We start from the raw sequence: 12924 nt of genomic DNA, 5'->3' as shown, positions 1-12924 counted from the left end.
GTAAAGTGCTTATTTTGTTTGTCACTACATATAATTTAATAACGTATAAGAATTCTCCCAACATAATTTTATGATAACATATAAAAATTCTCCCCACATACTGATAACATTTTGTGAATGCTATTGCATAATTAACTTTTAATGCTTTTAAATCGAATAGCAAACCTGTGACTTGTCAAGACAGGTCTAGCATTAAAATACTTAAATTCTTCTTTGAGTAGTGTCCCTATGGGTGCTCCGCTGTTGGTGCGGCAGCACCTTCTGTGCCTGAGATTGGAGATCTTTGATAGCAGTGCCCATTGGGCCCTGTCTTGCACCGTGGGTGGCATCAATATATAGCACTGTGCGGTCCAACCACCCTCAGTTCCTTCTCAACAGCCTTTGGTCTGGGACAAATCAGGAGCTACCTCCTTAACTTTTAGAGATACTCTCATTAACTTACCTTACATTAGTAGTTATTAGCCATTTCCATTAATTTTCTTCCCTTTTTAAAAAAAAATATATATATTTCAATTACTCTTCCCTCCCCGTTACCTTATGCTTCTGTGTTTCCCGTCCTCCCAAAATGAGAGCTCTCCCCACCCCTCTTGGGACTGTGCTGGGATCCCTCAGGTTCAAGAGGTGCCTCTCTTTTCGGGAAATCTTTCCCAGAGCGAAGTTTAACTCACGGTGCATCCACTGCCTCAGTGAGGGCCACGGTGCATAGAAGTGCACCTGCTGCATCAGCTTGACCACCTGGGTCCGAAAGGACTGTGAACTCAGACTGAAACTTCTTCTCATGGAAAGTTCTCTGTGGCCAGCTTCAGACCCCAGCCCTGATACCTCTCCAGCGCAGCTCTCACATTTGGCTTGGTCATCAGCTGAACCCCACTCAGAAATCCTCTTTCCTGCTCAGACGAGAAGAAACAGGCCACTACATCGCCTTCCAAGGAGCTGCCTCAGGGAAAGCCATCTCTTATGAGGTCAGTAGCCTCAACATCATCAGAGGTGAAACTTAGCTCCCATGACTATCTGGGTACATATGGTACTGGAGATAAACAGAAGTCCAAGGATCCTAAATGAGCAGGACCACAGATGGACAGTGTCTCTCGGGACCAAGAACCACAGTGCAAGAGCTTCTGAAATGGTACCAAGTGCCTCATCCAAGACAACCTTGGGTGCTTCAGCCCGACCAAATCCTTGGCACCAATGAGGCTCTCAGCACCAGGCAAACAATCTATACCATCTACTGGCCGCTCAAAGGAATACACCCCACCCTTGGCACTGATAGTTCCTTCACTTTCCAGACAACCACCGGTGCCAATTGATGCTCCTGTCTGCTCCACAGGAGTACAGATATCCATGGGACTTGGTCATCTCTGATACACCTGAGTCTCCGCTTCTCTGTAGCAAGCTCCTGATAGCTCATGCTTCTTCCCCGGAGTCACAACACTACTCCCCTTCACCACCGAAAACCGTTCCACCCTTCCCCAGCGAGGAGGAAGAAGATGAAGAGTACTCCATTCTACCCACATTTCCAGAACACCTACACAGACAATCCTCTGCTCGTCCATGTTATCCAGAGCCTGGAACCAAACCAGGACCCTGGTAGAGTCCCCCATGGATGCAACCCCACATGCCAATTCTTCCACATTGGCGCTACTGGGATCCATGGGTTATGTACAGAACGCAGTTTCCCAAAACACCCATAGAGCAGAGCCAGAAACACACATGATCGCCATTCTCATCCATCTCTTGACCACGTGATGTCGATCCAGTACCAATGGAGGAACAGGAAGAAACGGAGGAAGAACTTCACTTCTCCTCTTCCCTTAATGAGGACCATCATGCTACCATCTCCTACATCAGTAGATTTCAGACACTTTCAAGAACTATTCCACAGAATTGCAGAATTTTTCCAGATCCCACTGGGGAAGTCGAAAGCAAAAACACAGGCTGCTCGATATTCTACACGCCTCCACATTGGCGAAGATAGCCCTCCTTATTAATGAGGCTCTGTTAGACCCTGTCAAGGTCCTCTGGCAGACTCCATTGTCCATCCACCAACCTGCAAGCGAGTGGACAAAAAATACCATGTCCCTGTTAGGATCTAGAAATTTTTTCCCTATCCTATTCCAAACTCCCTGGCCATCAATGCAGTACACAAGAAAGGAGTCCAACACCACCCCAGGACAACACCCCCGCAACAGGGTCTGGACGCAACTAGACTTGTTCGGTCACAAAGCATGTTCTTCTGCGATACTCCAGGATTGTATCACCCATTATGAGGCTCTCATGGCCAAATACAATAAAATTAACTATTCTGAAATACAGGACTTCTGTCTACATCTGCCAGATGATAAGAAGGAGCAATTCCAGGCATTCATGTCTGAAGGACATCTTCTGGTCCGCATGGGACTACAAACTTCCCTGGATTCTGCATACAAGGCTGCTCGCTCCATCGCAACAGCCATGGTAATGAGAAGAGCGTCATGGCTTCACCTCTTTGGATTCCCTAAAGAGGTTCAGAGTGCAGTTGAAGAGCCACCCTTGAGGGTTCCAAGCTATATGCTGAATGCAAGAATGAGTCCCTACATTCTCGAAAGGGCTCCAGAGTGACTCTCTGCTTTCTCGGCATATATACACCAGTGCCGAAGAGATGTCGGGTGAAATACCAGCATACCTAGAGATCCCGACCTCCACCTTTCACCCCTGATCGTCAGTATGACATGCAACGAAGATGACAGAGACCCTCACCGAAGCACAGACAAATGCCGCCTCAAGGACCTACCTCTCATGCAACTCTCTAAACAACAATTTTGAAAGTTTGGTTGAGGCCCCGAGAAGCCTCCCCCGTTCCAGTTGCTGCAGCCATCTTTAACAACCCACCAGTTTGGTGACCATTTAGCCCCCTTTTATCCATCATGGGGTCAAATCACTTCGGACAAGTGAGTCCTGGAAATAATCAACGAAGTGTAATCCATTCCAATCCCTCCCACCACTCCTCTGCATCCCTCTTCAGGGACTCTTCTAACAAACACCTTCTTCGAGAAGAAATAAATCACCTTCTGTGACTGGGAGCCATAGAACTGGTCTAATCCCCCAACACAGTGGGAAAGGTTTTTATTTTATTTACACTGTTTTCTGATCAAAAAGAAATCCAGAGGATGAAGACCAATCCTAATCTTACAAAATCTCAACAAGTTCATTAAACTGCAATGCTTCAAGATGGTTACACTATCAACCATTATCCCAGCACTGGAACAGGGGGACTGATTCTCAGCCTTTGACCGCCAAGATATGTATTTTCACATCATTGTACACCTTGCTCACAGACTATTCCTCAGATTCATCCTGGAGACTGATCATTTCCAATTCAAGGTACAGTAGAATCTCCGAGTTATGAACACCAGAGTTACAAACTGACCAGTCAACCACATGCCTCATTTGGAACTGGAAATACACAATCAGGCAGCAGCAGAGACCGAAAAAGATAAAAGGAATACAGAATAGTATTGTGTTAAAAGTAAACTACTTTTAAAAAGGGGGGGGGGCAGCATTTTTCTTCATAGTAAAGTTTCAAAGCTGTATTAAGTCAATGTTCAATTGTAAACTTTTGAAAGAACAACCATAACATTTTTGTTCACTAACAATCTCCCTTCCTGAGCTGTTTGTAACTGAGGTTCTACTGTACTACTCTTTGGACTCTCTACAGCCCCCCGAGTATTCTCCACAGTCCTCACAGTGCAGCCTACCTATGCAAATAAGGCATATTCCCATACTTAGTGACTGTCTTCTCAAGGCTCATCCGAATCCAATGCAATTCATGCCATATGAAAGATAATGGACCTTTTCTCAAACCTCAGCCTTCAAATAAACATACAAAAATTGACACAGTCACCAGTACAACATCTGGAGTTTATTGTGGCACACCGGGATGCAATACAGGCCAGAGCCTTCCTTTCAGCTCACAGATTTCTACAATAGTCAACCTCGTATCCACTGTGAGAAACAGCCCACCGATCTCAGCCAAGACATGCCTCCAGCTGCTCAGCCATATGGCAGCAGCCACATTCAGGGTAAAACTCGCCGGGTTGCACATGCGTTGTCTCCAGGTGCGGCTACACAGTGTACGTACCTCACAGATGCAGTCTTCAGAAACTCCTAACCATGCTTATCAAGACCAAGGACTCTACACTGGACACAACCCCAGAACGTCTGAACAGGGGTCCCTTTTCTCCAACCTGCACCATCCCTGATTCTAACAACCCATGCCTCCCTAATTGGTTGGGGAGCACACCTTCAGACCCACACAATGCAGGAAAGGTGGTCTCCGGCAGAATCCTCCATGCACATTAACCTTCTAGAACTCCGAGCTGTTCACAATGTGTGCCGACGTTTCCTACCACTAATCTGACTTCAGGCCATAAAAGTAATGACAGACAATATCACCTGCATGTTCTACATCCACAGACAAGGCGGAGTGAGGTCACGCTTGCTATTCTCGGAAGCCCTAAAATTGTGGAACTGGTGTATCCACCACGACATCAACATTTCAGCCACATATCTGCCTGGACACCAGAACACCATGGCAGACTCGCTAAACAGACAATTATCACAAGACCACAAGTGAGACCTATAGACAAGAGTTCTTCAGCACATATTCAACTGCTGGGGATTTCCCCACATAGATCTCTTTGCCACAACAGAGAACACCAAATGCCCTCAATTCTGCATACAGGCAGGTCTAGACCATGGGTCTCTGGGAGACGCCTTTCCTGTTACGTGGGATGCTCAACTACTCTACACCTTTCCACCTTTTTCCCCCTCTTGTTCCAGGTACTTCACAAAATACAAGTGGAATGAGCCGGAGTCATACTCATGGCCACAACAAATTTGGTATCCTTACCTCCTACGTATGACGGTATGTTCTCCGATAACCCTGCAACTGATTCCACACATCCTCCTGCAGGACATGGGCTGAATCCTTCATCCCAATCTATGTCTCCTTCATCTAAAGGCATGGCTCCTTCATGGTTTTGGAATTCAGATATGACCTGTTCAGAGAGTAAAAGAAATTATCTTAAATAGCACACATGACACGACTCGCCATACTTATCTCCAAAAATGGGAAATACTCCTATCCTGGTGCATAGCCACTCACGTCTCGGTGATGAACTCCCCGTTACCTCTCATTCTAGATTATATTCTAGATCTTAAAAGATTGTGCCTATCCACAAGCTCCATTTGTGTGTACTTGGCCACCATCACAGCATTCTACCACAAGATAGATGGCTATTCTGTATTCACCCTCAGCTCATGAAGAGAATCCTTAAAGGCCTTTTGAACCTTTACCCTCACGTACGACATCCCTCTCCACCCTGGGATCCCAGCCTTGTCTTGCGCTGTCTCCCCAGACCACTGTTTGAGCCCATGGCAATGTGCACCTACGTTCATCCTTCCATGAAAACAGCATTTCTCACAGCCATCACGTCTGCCTGACGAATAGGAGGAATAGGTGCTCTCGTGGCATACCCCCATACACAATTTTTCATAAGGATAAGGTCATGTTATGCACACATCCAAAATTCCTACGTAAGGTGCTGTCGTCCTTCCATTTGAACCAACCTATCCACCATCCCTGCTTCTTCTCGAAGCCACATACCAATCAACATGAAGCAACGCTACACGCCTTGGACGTTAGGCGAGCATTAGCCTTTTACATTGATAGAACAAAATCTTTCAGACAAACGCCATGCTTATTCCTCTCAACCACCGAACAATCAAAGGCAGCTGCTGTATCTCAACGTCTTTCCAAGTGGATTTCTTAGTGCATATACCTTTTTGTTATCAACTGCACAACCAGCTACCTCCACCCGGAACTCGAGCGCATTCCACTCCCTCTCTCTTCACCTAGATTGCCCTTCTCAACAATGTGCTGATCACTGATGTTTGCAAAGCGGCCACCTGGGCATGCGCAGACACTTTTAGACATTTACCCATGATGCAGCATCAGATGCCCCACTAGGGCATCTGATGCTGTTCTTATTGGACACCACTCAAAGCCCCAGCCCCAGTCACACAATGGAACACGCATAGGGACATTACTTGAAGAATAAGAGAAAGTTACCCATTCTGTGTAGTAACTGAAATTCTTCGAGATGTGTGTCCCTATGGGTGCACCACTACCTGCCCTTTTCCCCTCTGCTACAGAGCTCAAAGATAAGTTTTGTGGTAGAGAAGGAATAGAGGGCAATTGGACTGCACAGCGCTATATATAGATACCATCTCCAGCGTGAGATGGGGAGGAGCACGTGTGCAGCCCAATGGGCATTGCTACCGAAGATCTCTGATCCCAGGCACAGGGGACACTGGGCGCTCCACTGAAGGTGCGGCATAGGGGGAGACATCTCGAAGAACCTCCGTTACTGCACGTGGTGAGTAACCTTCTCTTTGGTCATTTTTCTTGCTCATCAAGTAAGAAAGACTTGGGATGTAGATATCAATATTGAAAAATGATCTTGACAAATATTTTTGGGTTACTCTTGTGGTTTGTTTTCGTTTTTTTTAACTCTCTTGTAGCTTTATCAAAGAAAAAACCTCGCAGAAAGAATAGGTGGTCCTTGGGTAGTATAAAAAAGAGGAGGAAGATTTTTCAGTTCAATAAAGAGAACAAAATTCCAGAGGAAGAGCAGGATGAAATTGAGAGTGATGGAGAAGTGTTGCTGGAAAATCATGATTCCAGTGTGGATCAGACTGAAGCTGAGGTCACACGTGAGTCTTCAGTGGAAGAAGGGGAAACTGCTCTTCAGGAACGGCAGACAAATGGTTGTGAAAACAAATCTGAGGCAGAAGGTGGGAAAGAGAGAGCCATCTGGGACAATGCTAAGCATGCATCTGAAAAGGAAACCAATAAGACTCCTGTACTTTTAGAACTGAGAAGGGAAAGTGAAGGATGTAATGGAGAAATTCCCAATTCTCAAATAATAGAAAACTCTGAAGAGAGAGATTGTAATGGTAAGTGAACAATCACAGAATCTAGAGATGAAAAGACCTAATAGCTCATTGATCCCCTCTTCTTATTAATGAAACATTGTTTCCTATTGTACATTTATTAATTTTAAACTTCTCAATTTCATCCTATTTTACTTTATATTTTTATTGTTCTAAATAATGCTTTTCCATTCTTAATGTTGATATCCTTCAAATATTTTTATAAATGTTCCAACCATATGGGCATGGCTACACTTGCAGATGTAGAGCGCTTTGAGTTAAACCAGCGCTTTGAGTTAAACCAGCCTTCGTAGAGCACAATAGGGAAAGAGCTGTAGTCTGTCCACACTGACAGCGCACTGGCGTGGCCACATTAACAGCTCTTGCAATGGCCAGAAAGAGCAATGGTAGCTATCCCAGTATACAAGTGGCTGCGATGTGCTTTTCAAATGGGGGGGTGGGGTGGAGTGTGACAGGGAGTGTGTTGTGTGTATGGGGGGGAGAGAGTAGGTTTTTGGGGGGCTGAGAGCATGTCAGCATGCTGTCTTGTAAGTTTCAGACAGCAACAGACCTTCCTCCCCCGCCTGCACCTCTCTCTCTCTCTCTCTCTCTCTCACACACACACAGCATTCCACAGTAATGGTTGCTTTGTTGCTTTGTCTCAGAGCAGATAAGCATGCTGGCTGTCAAACGGACCTTTCAAAGGGCATATCCAAAACAATGACGAGTGGCCACTTGACTTAAGGGGATTATGGGATGTTTCCAGAGGCTGATTAGAGCACAGTAATGCAACACCTTGTTCACACTGACGCTGGGGTGCTCCAGCAGGGGAGCATCAAATGTTGTTCTACTCGCCGAGGTGGAGTACCAGGAGCGCTCTAGCCGTGGAGTCCGAGTGCTCTACGTGCCTTGCCAGTGTGGACGGGTAGTGAGCTAGTGCGCCTGGGGTTCCTTTAATGCGCTGTAACTCACAAGTATAGCCAAGCCCTACGTTTAACTTTGTTTAATTTTAAAGTCTTTACTCTTAAATCAGTCCTCCTAACTGCGCCAAATCATCTGTTGCTCTTCACTCAGTTCCTTTTACTATATTAGTATTTTCCTGATAACACGGTGCCCAGAATTAAATCAGATATCCCAGGTGGAGTTGTACCAGAGATAGGACTGTTATCTCTCTGTCCTGTGATGTGATGCCTTTGTATTCTTTTCAAACTTGCCTTGCCTTTCTTATGCTGCCATATCACTGTGCAAACTCGTGTCTAATTAGCCACCCACTCTTACCCTGCCTCTTATGACATTACTGTTTTCTAGACTTGTGTCTAATTTGCCTCTTCATGAGGCGTCCGGATTTATTTTTTTCTTCTTCTATTGCTGCGGCTTAATTTTTTACCGTCAGATTAGCATCTTCAGATGTATTTACATGTATTTCTTCAAGTTGAAATCTCACTTTGTTTTCCTATCCACTTTATTAATTTCTCCTAGATTCCTTTATCTTTATTGGCCTTCAAAAATGTTTGCGTCTCTTCCCAAATTAATATATTTTATTAGTAACCTGTTTATCCTCCTGCCTAGATCCCTTTTCAGTATCTATTTAGAAACATTTCTGTCATCTCGATAACTGGTCATTTGTAATAGCCCTTTGTGTGTAGTTCTTCAGCCAGATTCCAATTTATCCAGTATAGCTCATATCCAGGCAAGTGATGGTATTGAGAGATTTCAATTAAATGCTTAATTAAAATCCACGTACGTTATTTCCTCCCTTATTTTTCTTATATATCCAGTACCAACATCTTTATAAAATGACAGGTTCAGCATGCAGTTCTCATCAGAAGTATCCTTTGGAAATACAATGTTCCAAATGATAGTTTCAGTGGCACTAATTTTTAAGAAGAAGTGGAGGGGACACTTAGGTTTTTTTTTTCCCCTCTTTCTTATTTTTCCTTCCCTTTCTTGTCCATAACTGGTTGCTATATCCCAGATGTCTGGTCAAAATCCAGAGTAGAAGTGTGAAGTGACTGAGCTGCTAACAAAAATGCGTTCGTCCGTCCGTGTGTGTCTGTCTGTCTGTGTGTGTGTCTCTCTCTCTCTCTCTCTCAAAAACAGCTACTGCACTAGCAAACTGAATGGTAGCAAATGTTGTCTATATTGAAGAGGCACAAGCAGTGATCTGGGGAATTCGGACCAGTAAGTCTTAGATCTATAGGTGGTATATTGGTTGAAAAAATAATTTGAAAAAAATAGCGTCAATAAAGTAGTGGATAAAGTGGAACCAGTTGATGTATTGCACAGAAGTCTACTGAAGAAACTAAATAGTGAGGGTGTTGGAGGGAAAGTATGGTCATAGATCAAAAACTGCTTGAGAGACCAGAAACAAAGAATAGAAATAAAGGGTCAGTTTTCATCATAGTAAAAGGTTAATTGTAGGGTGCATCCTGGTTCCATCCTAAGTCCCATATTATTTAATATATTTATTAATGTTTTGTGTGCAGTGAGATAGCAAAACTTGCACATAAGACAAATTATTTAGGTTAGTCAAGTTGAGAATAGATTATGAGGAACTTCAGAGAGACCTTATCAAACTAGGAGAGTAGGCAACAGGATGGCAAATGAAATTCTTCATTCTTCTTCGAGTGATTGTTCATGTCCATTCCAAGCAGGGGTGTGTGCGCTACATGTACGCCAGCCGGAAGATTTTTCCCTTAGCAGCGTCTATAGGGTCGGCCTGGGCGCCCCCTGGAGTCATGCCTTCATGGCACCCAGTATAGAGCCCTGCCGACCCTCCACCCCCTCAGTTCCTCCTTACTGCCAGTGACAGCTAGCTGGAAGCAAGCACTTTAGCAGTGTCTTACAGCATACTGTGTAAATAGTTTTCTTAGTTAATAGTTATTTCTTTAATAGTAGTAGTTAGTTAGTTTGTTTGGGGGGTCCCGTCCCCCCAACAACGTTTCCCCTTCTACGGTATGCCTGGGTCTCCAGGGTTTAAGCTCTGTGAGGACTGCGGCAAGTTTATGTCTAAGAGTGACCCTCACTCATCCTATCTGCGGTACCTCGGAGAGAGTCACCAGAAAGAAAAGTGCCAAATCTGTAAGGGTTTCCATTCCAGAACCCTCAAAGACTGGCAACAGAGACTTAACATTCTGTTAATGGAGGCAGCGCTACGGCCACACTCCAGCCCAGGACCCACCGAACCAGCACCCAGTACATCTTCATCGGTGTGGAGTGCTCTGGCGCTGACGGTGTGCGAATTGGCATCAACCAAGGACTCTAAGGCCCCTCAGCACTGCCACGGCTCAGGCCATAAGAAGCCGGCCTCGGTGTGGCACCACTCTCAATCCCCGGTGCTGTTAAAGAAGAAGAGGCAGAAGAGGGGTTGGTCCCCTCAATTGAAACCCCAGGGGTCAGCGGTGTCCGTGAGTGACTTGGGACAGACTGCCTCTTCCCTGCAGCCTTCCAGGGTATCGTTGACTCCTGCCCCAGCCAGGGTCCAGTCGAGTCAGAACCCTCCTCGGTCCCCAGATCTCCAAGACGACCACCTGCAGCTACCATCGATGCCGAAGGCGTTCGAGGCTGCCCGAGACCTGATGCACCTCCCGGTGCCATCCTCCCCTCAAAGGAGGGACAAGTCGCTGGTGACTGCGTGCCCGCTCCCTTCACTCTAGGGGCAAACGGGCAATGATGGCCTACCGTTCTCCATCTCCAGCATGACTCGCACAGACAGAGGAACTGCACCAATCCTCGGCCCCTTGGCACCACTCACCGGTGACTCAGGGTACTGCTCCTCCATGGTCCTCCTACTTGGAGACCTCCGAGTCGGAGGCGGACTCTTATCGCTCCAGCAGATCGAGGAGCAGGAGGTCCAGGTCATGCCGGAGCCACCAACCCTACCTGGCACCATGGCCATAGCACTGGCAGCCATCCTCCCAATGGCCTTTTTGGACACCCTGGGCATACCACCAGAGCCAGGGTCAGGCCCACGGTCCAAGATCCCAGTCAGCATCTGTGTCTTCGGCATCCTTTTTCCTGCAAGCACTGCCGACACAGGTACCGTCGACTGAAGTGACAGCCCCGCTGTTACAACCAGCTCTGGCACCGACCCTCCAGTCAACGGCACTGCCAAGGGCTCTAGCTCCGGCACCGACAAGCTCAGCACCACCAGAACTAGCAACCCCTGCACCAGCCACGGTACCGAGTCCCCCACCACCGGCACCGTAGCCTTTCGAATACCGTGTGCTGAGAGGCCCAAAGGGTGCTGAGGGTAGTGAGCAAGGTCCATTGCCAGTCTTCTCCTCATCCTCACCGGATGAAGTGGTCGTGGGGACATCGGCGGCCCCAGCTCTCGAGGACAATTGAGTTCTCCAGCAGCTTCTGCAACAGGCTGCCAAAGGCCTGAGGATACAGGCAGAGGAGGTGGCAGAGGAGTCGAACCCTGTTGATGGATCCAAGGGAGCGAGGATGTCCACAAGGGTTGCCCTGCCACTGATTAAAAGCAGTAGTGGACTCAATAAAATCTCTGTGGCAGACCCCCTCTTCTCTGGCCCTATGGCCAAGAGAATCAAACGGCGCTATTTCTTACTATCTAAAGGGTACGAACATCTCTATATCCACCCTCCCCAGACTCTTTGGTCGATGCGGCCAATCAGAGGGAGCGCTAGGGTTTCCAAGGCTCCACCCCAAAAGATAGGGAGGCGAAAAGACTGGACCTGTTTGGTAGGAAGGCGTATTTGACAGGGGGCCTGCAATTCCGCATAGCTGACCAGCAGGCCATTGTAGGCAGACATGGGCAAAATACCTGCTCTGCGATGGCCAAGTTTCCAGAACTCCTGCCACAAGACTCTTGTGTGGAGTTCTCCACACTGGTGGAGGAAGGGAAGTTGGTCTCCTGGGTCTCCCTACAAGCAGCTTTAGACATGGCGGTCGCAGCCTTGCATACTCTGGCTATGGGGGTGGTGATGAGGCGGGGTTCCTGGTTGCAGGTCTCTGGGCTGCCACACGAGGTCCAACAGGCTATACAGAACCTCCCCTTTGAGGGCTCGTCCCTCTTCTCTGAAACAACTGATAAGAGACTTCACAGTTTTGAAGGACTCTGGGGCTTCACACGCCTGCTACCCAATGCAGGCATTTTAGCCCTCAGCCTGCTCCGCGAGCCTACCAGCCACAGAACCACCAGGATGCTCCTCGTAGGCGAAGCAGGAGTGGTAGGAGGAGGAGGCAGCATCCCTCCTCAGGGCAGAACTCTGGTCAGCCCAAGCCTCCGCCCGGGCCCAAACCCCCCTTTTGAAGGTGCGGTCGAGGACGGCTCACCAGTTTGGACTCTGGATCCATCCCCTCTTACCTTTTCATCTCATCTATCCCCTTTCTACCGTGCCTGGTCCCATATCACCTCACACCGTTGGGTGCTCCGCACAGTAGAGAGGGGATATTCCATCCAATTCTGTGCCCTCCCGCTCCTCCACTCCCCTTCCCCGCCCCTCTTCAGGGACCTCTCTCAACTTCTAATTCAGGAAGTGCAGTCCCTCCTCTCGGTGGGGGCAGTGGAGGAGGTTCCTCAGGAGCTAAGGGGCAAGGGCTTCTATTCTCGGTATTTCCTAATACCGAAAGCCAAGGGGGGGGACCTCAGACTTTTCCTGGACCTACAGCAGCTCAACAAGTTTGTAAAAAGGCTCAAGTTCCACATGGTCTCGCTAACCTCCATTATCTCCTCATTGGATTCAGGAGACTGGTATGCCGCCCTCTACTTGAAGGACACGTATTTCCTAATAGCAATAGTTCCACAACGCAGAGGTTACCTCAGATTTGTGGTGAGCAACGGCCACTATCAGTTTGCCATCCTCCCTTTTGGCCTGTCAGCAGCCCCTCGAGTTTTCACCAAATGCATGGCTGTCATCACGGTGTTCCTGTGCAACCGCCAGATACAAGTTTTCCCATACTTTGACGACGGGCTGATCAAAGGCCGCT

General features: G+C 47.4%; 1 protein-coding gene and 1 long non-coding RNA gene across 4 annotated transcripts in view; one reads left to right on the top strand and one right to left on the bottom strand.

Moving 5' to 3' along the window:
* The window catches only part of LOC117873793, a 46657-nt gene extending 41627 nt beyond the window's left edge, over nt 1-5030 (bottom strand). The window contains exon 1 of the long non-coding RNA XR_004644814.1: nt 4889-5030. This is a non-coding gene — a long non-coding RNA (uncharacterized LOC117873793). The remainder of the gene's footprint in view (nt 1-4888) is intronic.
* The window catches only part of ATAD2 (ATPase family AAA domain containing 2), a 98937-nt gene that overhangs the window by 69850 nt on the left and 16163 nt on the right, over nt 1-12924 (top strand). For 2 of the 3 annotated variants that reach the window (XM_034763558.1, XM_034763557.1), the window contains exon 25: nt 6562-6996. The exons of the other annotated variant lie outside the window; for it this stretch is intronic. In XM_034763558.1, the coding sequence (XP_034619449.1) occupies nt 6562-6996 (435 nt within the window). The remainder of the gene's footprint in view (nt 1-6561; nt 6997-12924) is intronic. 3 annotated transcript variants of the gene reach the window in all.

Source organism: Trachemys scripta, chromosome 2 (genome assembly GCF_013100865.1).
Source record: "Trachemys scripta elegans isolate TJP31775 chromosome 2, CAS_Tse_1.0, whole genome shotgun sequence".
Taxonomy (NCBI): domain Eukaryota; kingdom Metazoa; phylum Chordata; order Testudines; family Emydidae; genus Trachemys; species Trachemys scripta.
This window is presented reverse-complemented; position numbering and strand designations above follow the sequence as displayed.